Source organism: Leptonychotes weddellii, chromosome 2, assembly GCF_054177405.1.
Source record: "Leptonychotes weddellii isolate Sample4059 chromosome 2, ASM5417740v2, whole genome shotgun sequence".
NCBI lineage: Eukaryota > Metazoa > Chordata > Mammalia > Carnivora > Phocidae > Leptonychotes > Leptonychotes weddellii.
In genome coordinates, this window is record NC_138370.1 from 30436624 (window position 1) to 30455618 (window position 18995).

Here is an 18995-nt window from a genome sequence, read left to right on the forward strand (position 1 = left end):
TTTAAGTAATTCATACCTAAAAGAAAAAAAAATAAGACTGTGTGTATGTATGTGCAAGTGTGTGAATGAAAACATGGAAAAACTAGTTAATAGCTAATAGTAAATGGTCTCCTTTCTTTTTACCCTATAAGAGCTAAGCATGAAAGAAAGGCCAAATCCCAATAACAGAGTTTAAAAGAAACTTAAAGCCACAGCAGAACATGAAAGATGATAACTGGCTGATCACCAGATTTTAGGGAAAGTTGTAATAACCAGAAGTTGACCTTTTACTGCCAGCTCAGAAAAAGAAGACATGGTCTTGTACTTCCGTAATTATACAGTTGAAAATAAATCCCCTGTATAAAGTAATGCAACAAAATAAAATAACTTAGTGGTGCAGGAAAGGAAGGACAGGAAAGGAAGGAAGACAGATTACACACACTCACACAAACACACACAAATAATAACAGGAATAAAAAAGAGGACATCACAACAGATCCTACAGATTAAAAAGAGCTATGATGTGCAAAAGAATGAAATTGTACCCCTATCTTACACCACTCACAAAAATTAATGTGACATGGATTAAAGACTTACTCATAAGACCTAAAACTGTAAAATTTTTAGAAGAAAACATAAGCAAAATCTCCTTGACATTGGTCTTGGCAATGACATTTTGGATTTCACATCAAAAGCACAGGCAACAAAAGCAAAAATTAACAAGTGGTGGAATTACTGGAACAACCCAAGTGTTCACTGATAGATGAATAGATAAAGAAGGTGTGGTATATATATATATACACACAATGAAATATTACTCACAATGGAATATTACTCAGCATATAAAAGAATGAAATCTTGCCATTTACAACATGGTTTGACCTAGAGGGCATAATGCTATATGAAATAAGTCAGTCAGAGAAAGACAAATACCATATGTTTTCAATCATATATGGAATTAAAAAAAAGCAAAACAAATGAACAAACACAGGAAAAAAAAAAAAAGAGAGAGAAAACCAGAATCTTAAATATAGAGAACAAACTGGTGGTTGTCAGAGGGGAAGGGGGGGAGGAGGAGAGATGAGCAAAATAGATAAAAAAAGATTAAGAGTACATATATCTTGATGAGCACTGAAAAATGTATAGAATTGTTGAATCGTTATAGTGTACACCTGAAACTAACATATCATTGTATGTTAATTATACTTGAGTAGACACAAACAAAACCAAAAAGATATAAATTGGGACTACATCAAACTAAAATGTCTCTCCATAGCAAAGGAAAAAGAAATCAACAAAATGAAAAGGCAACCTATGGAATGGAAGAAAATATTTGCAGACCTTATATCCAGTAAGGAATTATATAAAAAATAACTCCATTTATATTGCTGGGTCATTTCCTAAACTCAGAACTCAATAGCAAAACACCAAATAACTCAATTAAAAAATAGGCAAAGGACTTGAATAGACATTTTTTCCAAAGAATACATACAAATGGCCAACAGGTATATAAAAAGATGCTAAACATCACTAACCATCAGGGGAATGCAAATCAAACCCACCATAAGATATCACCTTACACCAGGTAAGATGCTATTATCATAAAGATGAGATAACAAATGTTGGTTAGGATGTGGAGGAAAGCTATTGGTGGGAATGTAAATTGGTACAGCCATTATGAAAAATAGTGTGGAAGTTCCTCAAAAAATTAAAAATAAAATTATCATATGAGCCAGCAAACCCACTTCTGGTTATATAAACAAAATAAATGAAATCACTATCTGTACCCATATGTTAATAGCAGCATTATTCAAAATAGCCAAGTTTTGGAAGCAACATAAATGTCCATCAATAGATGAATGGATAAAGAAAATGTAGTGTATCTATACAATGGAGTACTATTCAGTAGCAAAAAAGGAAATCCTTCCATTTGCAACAACATAGATGACGAGGGGTACATTATGCTAAGTAAAATGAGAAAGACAAATATGTATGATATCACTTATATATGGTAACTTTAAAAAAATTCAAACTAGGGGCGCCTGGGTGGCTCAGTCGTTAAGCGTCTGCCTTCGGCTCAGGTCATGATCCCAGGGTCCTGGGATCGAGCCCCGCATCGGGCTCCCTGCTCCGCGGGAAGCCTGCTTCTCCCTCTCCCATTCCCCCTGCTTGTATTCCCTCTCTCGCTGTGTCTCTCTTTGTCAAATAAATAAATAAAATCTTAAAAAAAAAAAAAGTCAAATTATGGAAACAGAGAGTAGAACTGTATTTGCTAGGCGCTAGGGGAAGGGGGAAATGGGGAGATGTGGGCCAAAGGGTACAAACTTCCAGTTATAAGATGAATAAGTTCTGAGGGTCTAATATAACTATGGGAACTATAATTCATAATTATGTATTATATACTTGAAATTTATTATGAGAGTACATCTTAAGCATTCTCATAAAACATAACTATGTGAGTTGATGAATATATTAATTACTTTGATTATGGGAATTGTTTCATAATGTAAATATATCAAATTATCACATTGTACAATTTAAATATACTAGTACTTTATCAGTTTTACCTCAATAATGCTGGAAGCAGGAGGAAGAGCTATGGCATGTGTTTGTGTGTGCATGAAAATAGAGGAAAAATGTTCTCCATTTTTAATAATAAATAAATATTAGATAGTTTCAACAGAAATTTGGAATCTATAGTATAGAATCTAATACATGCTTCAGGTCAGGAGTTGCCCAGGAAGGAGTTGGATCTTATTACACTTATTTCCCTGTGCATGATACCCAAAAGTGCTGAAGAATTAACAGAAGACATAAACAGACATTTTCCCAAAGAAGACCTACAGATGGCAACAGACACGTGAAAAGATGCTCACCATCACTGATGATCAGGGAAACAGAAATCAAAACTAAAATGAGGTATCACCTCACACCTGTCAGAATGGCTAAAATCAACAACACAAGAAACAACAGGTGTTGGCAAGGATGTGCAGAAAAAGAAACCCTCTTGCACTGTTGGTGGGAATGCAAACTGGTGCAGCCACCCTGGAAAACAGTATGGAGGTTCCTCAGAAAGTTAAAAATAGAACTACCCTATGATCCAGCATTTGCACTATTAAGTATTTCCCCCAAAGAATACAAAAACACTAATTCAAAGGGATACATGTACCCCAATGTTTATAGCAGCATTATCTACTGGGGTATTGCTTGGCCATTAAAAAAGGAATGAAGTCTTGCCATTTGCAAAGACATAGAAGGAGCTAGAGAGTATTATGCTAAGCAAAATAAATCAGTCAGAGAAAGACAACACCATATGATTTCATTCATATGTGGAATTTAAGAAACAAAACAAACAAAGGGAAAAAAAGAGAGAGAGAGTGAGGCAAACCAAGAAACAGACTCTTAACTATAGAGAATAAACTGATGATTATCAGAGGGGAGGTAAGTGGGGGTGTGGGTTAAATAGATGATAGAGATTAAGGAGTACACTTGGTGTGATGAGCACTGGGTGTTGTATGGAAGTGTTGAATCACTATATTATACATCTGAAACTAATATTACTAACTGGAATTTAAATAAAAACTTAAAAAAAAAAAAAACCACCAGAAGTTAGCATTAGTGGTTGGGAGTCCATGCTCAAAGGAAATACCTATAAACAGTGACAGTCTTTGTGACTTTCAGCTTAAGGCCAGGTATAATCGACATGGCATGTGGGTTCACAGGCCATTCATGAAAAGAAAAAAAAAAAGAAAAGATACTCCAGGCCTGGGAAATTAAACATCTGACATGAAGAAATGGTGGCTGCTGTATAGATACACAAAAGAGAAGACTTTAGAAAAAGAATCCTCCAAATTCTGTCTCCCACATTTCTGGCTGACTCCTGAAACATTCATACATGGAGCAGCCTCAACACTGAACCTAGCTAAAGACTAAAGATCTCAACTGAGTCCAGAGCTGCTTTCCATTGTCTACAGTTGCCATTCTGAATTTAACCAAGAGCACCGCATGTTAAAAGAAACAAAAAATCACCACTCATCAAAGAAAAACAATAGAATCCAGACTCCCTAATAGCATGTATAATGTCCATAATGTTAAAGAATTTCTCTCAAGGCCATGAAAACTAAATTGAGATGTAAACAATGGCCCATAGAACTGATCTAGAATTTGTTTTTAGAAACAAAACTTTCTTCTGAAATGGAGGATTTAAATAGGAATTAGTGTCTTATAGCATATTTCTCAGAAATATCCTGGATGTAGTCCAAAATTACTTATCATATCAAGAGCCAGAAATAGCTCAACTGAAGTGAGAAAACATAATCAACAGACAGCAAAACCAAGATAGTCTATATATTACATTCTCTGAAGTAAAATCCTTCATAAATTATCATAAAAATGCTTCAAGTAATTATAAAATCTATAAAACAAATAAAAACATTAAGTCTCACCAAAGAAATATATACTATAAGGAAACAGAAAATGACATTTATAGAACAGAAAATTACAGAAATCATAAATAAATAAATAATAAACAAATAAATAAAATCAGAGTAGGTGGACTTAGTAGCAAAATGGACATGTTAGAGATAGAATGAATTTAAGGACTAATTCATATAAATTATCTAATCTGAAAACAGAGAGAAAACAGCTTTTTATGAAATTAACAGAGATACAAGGAGCAGTGGAACAATGGCAAAAGATCAAATATCAATGCCATTAGTGTCCCAGAAGGGGAGAAAGGGGACAGAGCTGAAAAATATTTGAAGGAAAATGGCTAAAACATCCCCAATATCTAACAAAATTAGCCTAAAGTAATCATGGCAGACACATCATGATTAAATAGCTGGAGAAAATATTTAAATCTCTTGAAATCGGCCAAAGAAAATCAACACATTGGTTATAGAGGAGCAATGACTCATAGAACAGAGAATTTCTCATCAGAAAGAACAATAAACAGAGGATGTAGGACAATATTTTTCAAGTGCTGAAAGAAAAAAAAAGTCAACTCACTATTTTATTTTATTTATTTTATTTTTTTATTTTTTTAAAAAGATTTTATTTATTTATTTGACAGAGAGAGACACAGCAAGAGAGGGAACAGAAGCAGGGGGAGTGGGAGAGGGAGAAGCAGGCTTCCCGCTGAACAGGGAGCCCAACACGGGGCTCGATCCCAGGACCGCGGGATCCTGACCTGAGCCGAAGGCAGACGCTTAACGACTAAGCCACCCAGGTGCCCCTTAACTCACTATTTTAATCCATCAAATATATCCCCTAAGAATGAAGATGAAATAAAGACATTCTGAAATGAAGGAAAATTAAGACACTATGTTGGCATTAGTGGTTGGGAGTCATGACCTGAGCCAAAGGCAGACAGTTAATGACTGAGCCACCCAGGTGCCCCCCCATTTAAAAAAAATGACTAAAGAATTTTTGGGGGATAAAAATAAAATGATAATAAAGGAAAACCTGTAACATCAGGGATGAACAAAGAGGAACTAAATGGGAAAATATAATAAACTTTCTCTTCAATTGATAAATTTTTTTTCATGGTTAAAAATAAAATGCTAATTTTGTGTGATTTAGTTTTAAATGTATTTAAAAGTAAAATTTAGTAAGCTACATAATTACTTATTTTATGTTTATATTATATGATTTGAGACCTAAAAGATGGTGTTAACATTTCCACGTTTTATTTGTAGTTGTAAAATGTCTATACACACACTTTTGTGTGTGTGTGCCCATGCACACGTGTGTGTTTGCACTCTCACTACAGAAAACTGTAAAAAGCTTTTCCAAAGAAAATCTGGTGGTATCACAATTCCTGACTTCAAGCTCTATTACCAAGCAGTAATCATCAAAACAGTACAGTACTAGCAAAAAAACAGACAGACTAATCAATGTAACAGAATAGAGAATCCAGAAATGGACCCTCAGCTCTATGGTCAAGTAGTCTTCAAAAAAGCAGGAAAGAATATCCAAAGGAAAAAAGACAGTCTCTTCAACAAATGGTGTTGGGAAAATTGGACAGCCACATGCAGAAGAATGAAACTGGACTATTTGCTTACACCATACACAAAAATAAACTCAAAATGGATGAAAGACCTAAATGTGAGACAGGAATCCATCAAAATCCTAGAGGAGAACACAGGCAGCAACCTCTTTGACCTTGGCCACAGCAACTTCTTGCTAGACATGTCTCCAAAGGCAAGGGAAACAAATCAGATAAAAAGCTTTTGCACAGCAAAGGAAACAGTTAACAAAACCAAAAGACAACCTACAGAATGGGAGAAGTTATTTGCAAATGTCTCATCAGATCAAGGGCTAGTATCCAAAATCTGTAAAAAAGTTTACAAACTTAATCCTTCTTTAAATATTTGGTAGAATTCCCCTGGGAAGCCATCCAGCTCTGGACTCCTATTTGTTGAAAGATTTTTGATTACTGATTTACTTTCTTTGCTGGTTATCGGTATGTTCAGGTTTTCTATTTCTTCCTGTTTCAGTTTTTGTGGTTTATATGTTTCTAGGAATACATCCATTTCCTCCAGATTGCCTAATATGTTGGCATATATTTCTCATAATAGTCTTTTATAATTGTTTACATTTCTTTGGTATTGGTATAGAGCTGAGGGTCCATTTCTGGATTCTCTATTCTGTTACATTGGTTGGAATGAAAGAATCCTCTTTCATTCATTATTTTATTTATTTGGGTCCTTTTTTCTTTTTGATATGTCTGGCTGGGGTTTATCAACTTTATTAATTCTTTCAAAGAAACAGTTCCTAATTTCATTGATCTGTTAATTTTTTTTTTATTTCTGTATCATTGATTTCTGTTCTAATCCTTATTATTTCTCTTCTGCTGGATTTAGGCTTTATTTAGGCTGTTTTTTTTCCCAGCTCCTCTAGGTGTAAGGTTAGTTTGTGTATTTGAGACTTTTATTGTTTCTTGAGGAAGGCCTGTATTGCTATATACTTCCCTCCTAGGATCACCTTTGCTGCATCCCAAAGGTTATGAACAGTTGTGTTTTCATTTTGTTTCCATGAATTTTTTTTTAAGATTTTATTTATTTATTTGACAGAGAGAGACACAGCGAGAGAGGGAACACAAGCAGGGGGAATGGGAGAGGGAGAAGCAGGCTTCCCACTGAGCAGGGAGCCCGATGTAGGGCTTGGTCCCAGGATCATGAGATCATGACCTGAGCCAAAGGCAGACACTTAATGACTGAGCCACCCAGGTGCCCCCCCATGAATTTTTTTAATTCTTCTTTAATTTTCTGGTCAACCCATTCATTCTTTGGTAGAATGCTCTTTAACCTTCATGTATTTGTGTTCCTTCCAAATTTTTTCTTGTGATTGAGTTCAAGTTTGAAAGCACTGTGGTTTGAAAATATGCAGGGAATAATTCCAATCTTTTGGTACCAGTTGAGACCTGATTTGTGACCCAGTATGTGACCTATTCTGGAGAATGTCCCACATTCACTCTAGAAGAATGTGTTATGTTGCTTTAGGATGAAATGCTCTGAATATATCTGTGAAGTCCATCTGGTCCAGTGTATCATTCAAAGCCTGCTTCCTTGTTGATCTTCTGCTTAGATGATCTGTCCGTTGCTGTGGGTGTTAAAGTCCCCTACTATTTTTGTAATATTATTGTGTTTCTTTAATTTTGTTATTAATTCATTTATATATTTGGCTGTTCCCAAGTTAGGGACATAAATATTTACAATTGTTAGATCTTCTTGTTGGACAGACCCTTTTATTATGATATAGTGTCCTTCTTCATGTCTTATTACAGTCTTTGATTTAAAATCTAGTTTGTCTGATTTAAGGATTCCTACTCCAACTTTCTTTTGATGTCCATTAGCATAATAAATGGTTCTCCACCCCCTCACTTTCAATCGGGAGGTGACTTTGGTCTAAAATGAGTCTCTTATAGACAGCATAACAATGGGTCTTGTTTTTTGTTGTTGTTGTTTTTCTCGAATCTGATACCCTGTGTCTTTTGATTGGAGCATTTAGTCCATTTACATTCAGAGTAATTAGATGAAAGATATGAATCCATGGTATTTAATACCATGGTATTACCTGTAAAGTCACTATTCCTTTAGTTTGTCTCTGTTCCTTTCTGTTCTTTGTTACTTTTGGGCTCTTTCTTTGCTCAAAGGATCCCCTTAATTTATATTTCTTGCGGGGCTGGTTTAGTGTTCACAAATTCCTTTAGTTTTTGTTTGTCCTGGAAACGCTTTATCTCTCCTTCTATTTTGAATGACTGCCTTTCTTGGCTGCACATTTTTCCCATTTAGCATATTGAATATATCATGCCAGTCCTTTCTGGCCTGCAAGGTCCCTGTGGACAGGGCTGCTGCCAGCTGTATGTCTACCCTTGTAGGTTAAGGACTTCTTTTCCTGAGCTGCTCTCAGGATTTTCTCTTTATCTTTGAAATTTGTGAGTTCCACTCTAATATGTCAAGGTATTGACCTATGTTTCATGATTTTGAGGGGGGGTTCTCTGTGTCTCCTGGACTTGAATGCCTGTTTCCTTCCCCAGATTAGGGAAGTTCTCAGCTATAATTTGTTCAAATAATCCTTCTTTCCCTTTCTTCCACTCTTCATCTTCTGTGACCCCTATAATATGGATATTATTTCATCTTATGGAATCATTGAGTTCTCTAAGTCTCCCTTTGTGATCTACTAGTTTTCTTTCTCTCTTCAGCTTCCTTATTTTCCAACACTTTATCTTCTATATCACTGATTCTCTCTTCTGTTTAATTTATCCTCATTTTTATGGCCTCCACTTGGAACTGCATCTCAATAATAGCATTTTTAATTTCAGCCTGACTAGATTTTAGTTCCTTTATACAGTAAGGGATTCTCTACTGTCTTCTATGCTTTTTTTCAAGCCCAGCCAGTAACTTTATAATCATTGTTTTAAGTTTTAGTTCAGACATCTTACTTATAATCATTTTGATTAAATCCCTGGCAGTGAATACTTCCTCCTGATCTTTCTCTTGGGGTGAATTTCTCTGTCTTGTCATTTTGTCCAAAAAAGAAAGGAAGAAAAAGTAAAATACCCAACAAAACAATAACAATAACAACAGCAACAACAACAACAAAAATTTCAGGAAATATTTCTGGTGTATGCTGTGTACACTCTGCTGTTGTCTTTTGGCTGCTGTTTCCCACTGGTCCATTCTCTACAGAGTTCTTCCTTGCTTAGAGTGGGGAGTGTTTGGACCTTTAACTAGGTGTGCTTTGATTTGTTTGTCAAGATAAACCTGTAAAAACAAAGAAAGAAAGAAAAGAAAAGAAGAAGGAGGAGGAGGAGGAGAAGAAGGAGAAAAGCAGAAGAAGGAAAAGCAGAAGAAGAAGAAAAAGAAGAAGAAGAAGAAGAGAAGGAGAAGAAGGAGAAGGAGAAGAAGAAGAAGAAGAAGAAGAAGAAAAAGAAGAAGAAGAAGAAGAAGAAGAAGAAAGAAGAAGAAGAAGAAGAAGAGGGAGGAGGAGGAGGAGGAGGACGGCTGATCCAAGATAAGAGAAAGGGAAAAGGAACAAAAATGCAAACAGACAAACAAAAAATTATAAGCCTGATTCCAAAAAGAAAAAAAATAAGAAGCCTGATCTGAAAAATAAGAGAAAGAAACAAATGAACAAATAAAAAATTATAAGCCTGATACCAAAAAAAAAAAAAGAAAAGAGAAAAAAAGAAAATGTGTGTGTGTGTGTGTGGGTGTGTGTCTAAAATAAAAGATAAAAATAAAAAATAAGAAATAAAAAAATAAAATTTGAAAATTTAAAAAATTAAGAAAAGAGAAACATGTGTCTCCAGTGCTTTGGAGCATTCTTTAATCAGTATACTTGGTACATGTGGGGGCCTGTGTTGGTCTTCTGAGAGAGAGGGTTCCTGGGCTGATTCACAAGCTGACTTGCCCTTATAATGATGCTTCCTGCCAGGTGCGGGGTGGGGGGTGTTAGTGTAGGGGACTCCAGCCCCCACTGGAGGTGCTGTGTTTGTCTCTGAAGTCCAACTGTGCTGGTGGGTGGAGGGGGGCAGGGAAGGGTTTGTGGAGGAGGAAGAATATGGCGTCACCCCACCCTCTTGTCCCCGGGAAGAGGAACACCTGACTACTGTTGTTCTGGATGCCCTCTCAGAAAAGTGGACAATCTGAGCGCCTGGGTGGCTCAGTCGTTAAGCATCTGCCTTTGGCTCAGGCCATGGTCCCATGGTGCTGGGATCGAGACCCACAACAGTCTCTCTGCTCAGCAGGGAGTCTGCTTCTCCCTCACTCTCCCTCTGTTGTCTCCCTCTCTCTCGCTCTCAAATAAATAGAAATCTTAAAAAAAAAAAAAAGTGAACAATCTCCTGTGTCTTGGGCTTTCGTTAGTTCCCTGCCATCAGCCTGTCTGTTCCCGCACTGTCAGCAACCCGGTACCACACATCTCCACTATTTTATCCCTGGCTGCTGGCTGGGATCCAAAACTCCCAAGTTTTAAAGAGCCTGGCAAGGTGTGGGCCCACTCCCCTCCCCTGGAAGGGAGCCTCCCAGCATTCCCAGTCCCAGAAAAGCAGTTGTGCAGTGTGTGAGCAGAGGTTAGAGTTTATTGTAATGCTCAGCAAAAAGCTGGAACCAAGTTAATCAGCTGTCCGTGTCTGATTCAGTCCCCTACTCTGTTCTGTCTCAGAAAAACAGTCACACAGAGGCTTGACTCTACTGTGGCAGACAACAAAAAGCAGCAGCCAGGTTATCTGCAGTCTGCCAGTGTCTCTGCTCTCTGCTCAGTTCTGCTGCAGAAAAGCAGCATCTCTGCACATACACAGGGGTTTAAGCCTATTGTGGCTTACAGCGAAAAGTTGTTGAGGTTTTCTGCCCTCTGTGCACACCTCTGACCCTGCTGTTGAGGGCTGCTCAATGGCTCCCAGCTGGCCTTTTATCCTTGGAGAGGCAAAATACCCTCCTCTAAATGTACTCTGGGAAGGGGAGGGATCTCTCTCAGTGTGACCCAGGGGATCTCCTTACCACAGATGATTGTGCAATACCTACCAGCTGCACTCTTTCCCAGTCTCTCTCTCTCTCCCAGACTTTGCTCTGTGAAAAGGGTTCCCTCCCTTTTGGGGCACTACAGCTTCCCTGTCCCCTAATTCACAATCCAAACCTCACATCTGACACATTCTCTCCCTCCAACTGTGCAGATTGTTTTCTTAATCCTAGATCATATTCCTAGTTGTTCAAAATAGTTGGATGTTGATCTAGCTGTGTTTGAAGGACGAGGCAAGCTCAGGGTCCCCCTACTACTCCACTATCTTAATTCACCTGCATCTATGTTCAGGGATATTGGCCTGTAGTTTTATTTTCTTGTGGTATCTTTTTTTTTCTGGCTTTGATATTTGGGTGATGCTGGTCCCTTAAAAAACAGTTGGAAGTGTTCTCTCTTCAGTTTTTTGGAAAAGTTTCAGAAGGATTGATGTTAATTTTTCTTTGAATTTTTGGTAGAAATTGCCAGTAAAGCCTGGGCTTTTCTTTGTTGGGAGGTTTTTGACCATTAATTTAACCTCTATTTGTTATTGATTTGTTCAAGCTTTCTATTTTTCTTGATTCAGTTTTAGTAGGTTGTATTTTTCCAGGAATGTATCCATTTCTCTGGGTTATCTAATTTGTTGGCATATAATTTTTTTTTTTAAAGATTTTATTTATTTGACAGAGAGAGATAGCGAGAGCAGGAACACAAGCAGGGGGAGTGGGAGAAGGAGAAGCAGGCTTCCTGCAGAGCAGGGAGCCCGATGTGGGACTCGATCCCGGGACCCCGGGATCATGACCTGAGCCGAAGGCAGACGCTTAACGACTGAGCCACCCAGGCGCCCGGCATATAATTATTAATAATCCTTTGTTACCTTTTTATTTATCCATTGTAATGTCTCCTCTTTCATTTCTAATTTTATTTATCTGAGTCTTCCCTCTATATTTTTCTTAATTGTTTTAAGTAAGAGTTTGTCAGTTTTATTTATCTTTTCAAAAAACCAGCTTTTACTTTTGCCAGTTTTTTCTATTGTTTTTCTATTCTCTATTTCTTCTTTACACAAACTCTTCAAAACATCCAGAAATAGATAAAACATAGCTCATTTTATGAACTCATTATTACCTTGATAGAAAATCCAGAAATAGTCATTATCAGAAAAGATAACTATAGTTTGATATACCCAATCATCACAAATGCAAAATTTCTTAACAAAAGTTTACTAACTTGAGGCTCCTGGGTGGCTCACTCGTTAAGCATCTGCCTTCAGCTCAGGTCATGATCCTGGAGTCCCAGGATCAAGTCCCACACCGGGCTCCCTGCTCAGCAGGAAGCCTGCTTCTCCCTCTCCCACTCCCCTGCTTGTGTTCCCTTGTGCACTGTCTCTCTCTTTCTGTCAAATAAATAAATAACATCTTAAAAACGAAAAACAAAAACAAAAAAAAAAAACTTTACCAATTTGAATCCAACAATATATAAAAAAAGACAATACATCAAGACAAGGTGGGATTTATTCTAGGAATGCAAAACTAGTTCACCAATTGAAAATCCAACAATAATACAGTCACTCAACAAACTCAAGAAAAAAGCCAAATGAGTTTCCAATAAGCGAAGAGAATAGATGCATTTGACAAAAACCAATATCCATTTCTGGTAAAAACAAAGAAAGAAAAAACTATCAGCTAAATGGTAATCAAAGGGAGCGTCCTTATACTCAAAGGGCCTCTATAAAAAACCTACAGCTAATGTTATACAAAATCATGAAAGATGGAATGCATTCCCTCTAAGATTACAAACAAGCAAGGGTTGAGAATCTCACAATTTCTATTGAATATTTTACTAAGGATTCTAGTTGATGGAATAAGTCAAGAAAAAAATGAAAAGCATTCATATTAGAATGGAATAAATAAAATTGTCTCTACTCTCAGGTGAACTATCATCTCTCAATCATCTAATCTTTCTAAACTACCTATCTATCTAAGGAATTCCAAAGTTTATCAAACAATTCCTATAACTAACCGTGTGTCCTAACTTACAGAGTATAGTGAACACAAAAAGCATAGTCAAGAGATGGGTGAGTTTGATGAACAAAATAAATATATTCAAATACAACCATGTATATAAGTCTATGAATTTCTTTCTTTTCAAGACAGAACTTCATTGCAAATAGACCATCATTGCTCACATTTTAGTCAATTGATAAAACTATTAAAACCACTCTCAAATGTTTGAGCTGGCACACTAAATTAAAAAACTCAAGTATATTTACCTAGATTAATAAATTTACTATTAAATAAAGATTATTCTGTTCTTGTTTGTCCAGAACCCTTAGTTTTTATTCCCTCACTTGCTTCCCAGGAAAATGTTAACATAAATTAGCAAGATCTTATAAGTTGCTTTGGTTTATAAATTATCATTTTCCAGGATTAAAGTAGGGCAGTGTAAACTATGGTCCAAAGACTCAATCTGGTGTATGACCAGTACAGTCTGCAAATAAGGATGGTTTTGTATTTTTAAATAGTTGAAAAAACAAAAAATTAATATTTTGTGACAAATGAAATTTTATGAGATTTAAATTTCAGTTATTCATGAATAAAATTTTATTGGAACATCAACATGCTCATAAATTTATATTCTTTCTATATTGGCTTTTGCTTTACAATGGCAGAGTTGAGTACCTGTGACATAGTTCACATGGTCTATAAAGCCTAAAACATTTTCTAATCCTTAAGATAGAGCTTAAAGTGAATAGGTGTCATCATAAGGCATCCAATTCAAATGAAGTTATTACAGGATCTTTAAACAAAAGAAGTGAGAGGCAACTCTGATATTAGAAAAGCAGAATGTTGCTACCAACACCAGAACAGGATGAATGAATAAAAAGCTATTATTAGATTCCATAAAAAAGTTCTATTCAGCAGGAGCTACAGGACAGAAGGGGGAGCAGTTTCACAGGAACAGGAAGCAATAGATCTGAGACATTGTTCTAAGCAGGGTCAGTATGTAGAGATACTAACGTATTTCACTCCCCCCATTCAATCATCCACATTTGCTGAATATACAAAAGCATGAAAGCAAAGAAGCCCAGGGAATATATATATATATATATAGTTCCCTGTGCAATAGACCAGAGCAGAGGATTAGTGTAAAATGGATCTGAGAATGCTTACGTGAGTGACTGCTCCAAAGTATAAATATAAAGAAATATTAGAAGATGTAGAAATAAAAGAAAAATTAAGTAAGATAAAATAAATTAGATGATGAATCAAAATGCTTTAATTAACAAAGTTCCAGAGAGAAAAGGGGAACAAATGATCAAATGTAATATAGTAAAATTTCTCAGATCAGAAGTAAATAGTATCCCGATTGAAAGGGCTTCAATATAACCAGCATATTAGATACGAAAAACACCATATAAGGATAAAAAGATCTTAAATGTTTCCACAGAGAAAACAAGCAAAACACACACAAATGAATGAGAATAAGAATAGCATTAAATTTCTGAAGAAATGGTAAAAAACAAAAGACCTTTAAAATTCCAAGGTACAATTATTTTAAAAGTAAAACTAACCAAACAATCTTTGAAATAATTAAATATATTTAATTATTCACTCTCAACTCATGTCACTCTCAAACAATTTAATACACATCAATTTTTTTTAGTAAATTATAGGGACATATAGCATATCAAAATGAGTAAGCAAGTTATGAAAAAAGAATACATATATTCCAAAGAAGACACAATAGAAAATTTGTAAACAACACCTATGCAAAAAGTCTAACAGAGATTGGGGGGAATAATGATATGTCCCTAGTGTTAAAAAGAGGACATTTTGAAACATTTAGAGAAGTAGAGGCAATTTTTAATTTTATTAGAGAATTTGGGCAAAAGCAATATGATACAATTACAAATTTTGGAAGAAGCAAAAGTTATGCAATGAAGACAGTTTAATTTTAGTTCATTTTTTGGTCCATATAAGAGAATAAAACACAATTCTAATAAGTTATATAATTACACAGGAAGAATGGAAGTGGCATGTAAATATGATGAGCTATTAGGGTCTTAAATTCTGACTTCAATGATAGGAAGTCAATAGATGTCTAAATTTGAAGACTCAAGAAATTTCATGGGAATATTATTTAGAAATATGGAGTAAAAAATGAATAAACTATTCCTACACATATAAACAGGATAATTTTCACAGACATAATTTTGAGCAAATAAATGACCGACACAAGAATACACACTGCATTATTTCATTTACATAAAGTTCAAAAAGAGGCCAAACTAACCATTGGTGGTAAGTGTCAGGAAAGTGGTTTTCTTTGGTATAGATAGTAAGTGGAATGAGGTATATGATTCATAGTGGTCTTCTGAAATGCTGAAATATTCTATTTTTTTTTTAAGATTTTATTTATTTATTTGAGAAAGAGAGAATGAGAGACAGAGAGCATGAGAGGGAGGAGGGTCAGAGGGAGAAGCAGACTCCCTGCCGAGCAGGGAGCCCGATGCGGGACTCGATCCCGGGACTCCAGGATCATGACCTGAGCCGAAGGCAGTCGCTTAACCAACTGAGCCACCCAGGCGCCCTGAAATATTCTATTTTTTGATCTCTGTGATGTTTATGTCTATATATTGACTTAGTGAAAATTAAATGTCCTATATATTTATGATTTTTCCAAAGTTCTCTATATATGATATACTCCAATAAAATTTTATTTATGAGTAAATGAAAGTGAAAGTATAAGCCAGGAGGAAAAGTTTTAAGAAAATGAAAAAAATAATTCAGGAATTGTAGTTTATGCAAGGGGCTGATTCAGTTTTTCAGTATTAGTCCTGTAAAACCACTTGTATTTATAATAAGTGAATGTGTATTACTTGATAACATAAAAGTTTTAAAAGTGGAGCTATATGATTCAACATATATGCATCTTTTTAAAAGCTGTTCAAAATAGTACGAAAATGATGCATAAAATAAGAACAATGCAGAACAATAATATTTAGTTAATGGATACATACATTTGTAACAATTGCATAAAGTACACATAAAATGGAAGCACAAATTCATGATTTTTGCTATTTCTTGAATTTAAAGTAGACATACAGGAGGCTTTAACTTTGCTCTATGGTTTTACATCCTTAGAAAATCCGATATAAATGTTAGTCATTTTGCCTACTTGGTGAATAAGTGTATTAATGTATGCTACACTTTTGATTTATGTTATAATTTATAATTAAATAAACTTTCTGAGATTAAAATAATTTTGTCCCAACAAAATAATAAATCACATATAGAGGAAAATGTCAAGTTAATATGAACTACTTTTATTATACACTATTTAGCTATATAAGATAATATAAAATACAATATAAAGTTTAGAAAAAATAGTAAAGAAGGATAAAAATTACATACCATAGCAATATCTGCATCATAGCTTTTATTGCATATTGTGCCAGGAAATGTTGCTCCCAAATATCTAGGATGTTTCCTGTAACTACATCATTATAGTATAGCCTATTTTATTCCCATACTTATTCAGAACAATTTATTAGCTTATTTATAAAATTAAATCTCTCATAAAATTTAAAATGATTTTTCAAACCAGTTTTTGATCTGGGTATTATCTAATATATTATACAAAATGCTCAAATCATTGAAAACTATAATTCACTTTATTTTTTAAATTAAATATTTATTTATTTATTTGGGGGGGAAGGAGCAGGGGGAGAGGGAGAGGAAGAGAATCTCAAGCAGACTCCTCTCTGAGTGCATAACCAGGGCTCCATCTCACGACCCTGAGATCATGACCCAAGCCAAACCGGATTTGGACACTTAACCAACTGAGCCACCCAGGTGCCCATACAATTCACTTTAAATCCAATTTCCTCTCCTCACCTAACTGTTAGACTTGATAAAATTTTACTATCTTGAATTCTCCTCAGTTTCCCTTGTACTGCATGCACTCTTTTGGTTACTAAAAGTTAAAACAAAAGGGGTTTTTAACTGTGGAATAAGAAGTCTTGCCTGTCTGAAATGTAAGCATTTGTTTAATTAATTATTACCAAAAATATCCTTTTTAGTCAAAGAGTAGACATGAAATGTATTAACATATTATAGGTAATATTAACTGAATAGTGCCAATTTTTACATTATTAAGAAGCTAAAGCTTATATGTGTTCTGTAGTATAGTTAACATCATAAAAGTTTATGAAAGGCAAGTCTTTTACATAAATTATATTCCAAAATATATTTTTATATAACTTATTTATGTTGTTTTTGTTTTTATCATATTTTCAACTACACTACTGCATCCATGTCAACAGCTATGTTTATTTAAAATTTTCAGAGGGGCCTACAGAAAGTTGAAGAACACAGTAAATGCATTAAATTATCAAATTAATGAACTTATTTAATATTTCTTTTTTAATGTAGAACATTGTGCTTACATAAGTAAGAATGCTATGTCATGGGGCCGTAGGATAAGATAGTTCCGTTTCCATGTGAAAAATCTTTGTAATAAATCATCAGCATCCCCGTTGGTAGACATTTTGTTTTTATCTGACCACAATTCCAAGGAGGACAGCATCACAGTCAATTTGAACTGAGTAAACATCTAAAATAAAATTTATGGCATACTTGTTCAAATAACATTAGTCATTACTTCAAGACTACATAAAAATAAAGAATAAGTTCAATTTATTACTTTGGATATTAATAATCAAAGATTTTTAAGTCATTAATTTGTAATGATAGATTAGAAATCAGTTTCAATGATTTTTCATAAAACTATAAATGTAAAAAACTTAAAACTTACAGTGTTGACAAGGCCAATAATTTGGATAATTTTCTGTGTTACAGCCATCATTTCTGATCCCATATAATCATACTGAAAAACAATTTTTAAGTGATTTTTAAAAAAATGTGAGTGATAGCAATTTTTTATGGTGCATCTATCTTGCTCATACCAGGCAGGTAAACCATAGGATTTGTCAAACAATATAAAGCATATTAATACAAAGATGCTAACATTTATAATAAAAGAAACAACAAAAATCATAGTTAGGTTTTCGAAATAGATTCTCAATTGTTCATATTTTAAAGACACTCTCAAAGAAAAAATTGAAATCAAGAGGTCCTAAAATAACTTCACAGATTCCTCCTTAGTATAATGAGATTTCTTCAGCTAGACAGAGAAAATAACAGTCATTTTCAACGACACAGAGGGAATCACAAAACCTCCTGTCACATGGTTGGTTAAAAAAAAAATCAAATAAATAAATATTTAAAAATCAAAATGCTCAAATATTTCTACTGAAAAAAACCCAGAAATCACAATTATAAAAAAATTAAAAAATAAAAATAAAAAATTTAACATAATTAAAAAATTATGTGGCATAAGGATTTTTTTCTGTTTTTTTTTTTTTTAATTTTATTATGTTATGTTAGTCACCATACAATACATCATTAGTTTTTGATGTGGTGATCCACAATCCATTGTTTTCGTATAACACCCAGTGTTCCATGCAGTATGTGCCCTCCTTAATACCCATCACCAGGCTAACCAGACTCCCCTCCCCCCTCCCCTCTAAAACCCTCTTTGTTTCTCAGAGTCCATAGTCTCTCATGGTTCATCTCTCCCTCTGATTTTCCTCCTTCATTTTTCCCTTCCTTCTCCTGATGTCCTCCATGCTATTCCTTATGTTCCACAAATAAGTGAAACCATATGATAATTGACTTTCTCTGCTTCACTTATTTCACTTAGCATAATCGCCTCTAGTCCCATCCATGTTGATGTAAAAGTTGGTTATTCATCCTTTCTGATGGCTGAGTATTCCATTGTATATATGGACCACACCTTCTTTATCCATTCGTCTGTTGAAGGGCATCTCGGCTCTTTCCACAGTTTGGCTATTGTAGACATTGCTGCTATGAACATTGGGGTGCATATGGCCCTTCTTTTCACTACATCTGTGTCTTTGGGGTAAATACCCAGGAGTGCAATTGCTGGGTCATACA

At 34.8% G+C, this 18995-nt stretch overlaps 2 protein-coding genes across 2 annotated transcripts in view; one reads left to right on the forward strand and one right to left on the reverse strand.

Annotated features, from left to right (window-relative positions):
- The window catches only part of LOC102740164 (A disintegrin and metallopeptidase domain 3-like), a 425273-nt gene that overhangs the window by 329329 nt on the left and 76949 nt on the right, over positions 1-18995 (forward strand). The gene's annotated exons all lie outside the window — the stretch shown is intronic.
- The window catches only part of LOC102740462 (disintegrin and metalloproteinase domain-containing protein 18), a 180222-nt gene that overhangs the window by 132743 nt on the left and 28484 nt on the right, over positions 1-18995 (reverse strand). The window contains exons 9-11 of the mRNA XM_081812865.1: positions 17794-17865; positions 17426-17592; positions 16392-16473 (exon numbers count right to left, since the gene is read on the reverse strand). Coding sequence (XP_081668991.1) covers positions 16392-16473; positions 17426-17592; positions 17794-17865 — 321 coding nt within the window. The remainder of the gene's footprint in view (positions 1-16391; positions 16474-17425; positions 17593-17793; positions 17866-18995) is intronic.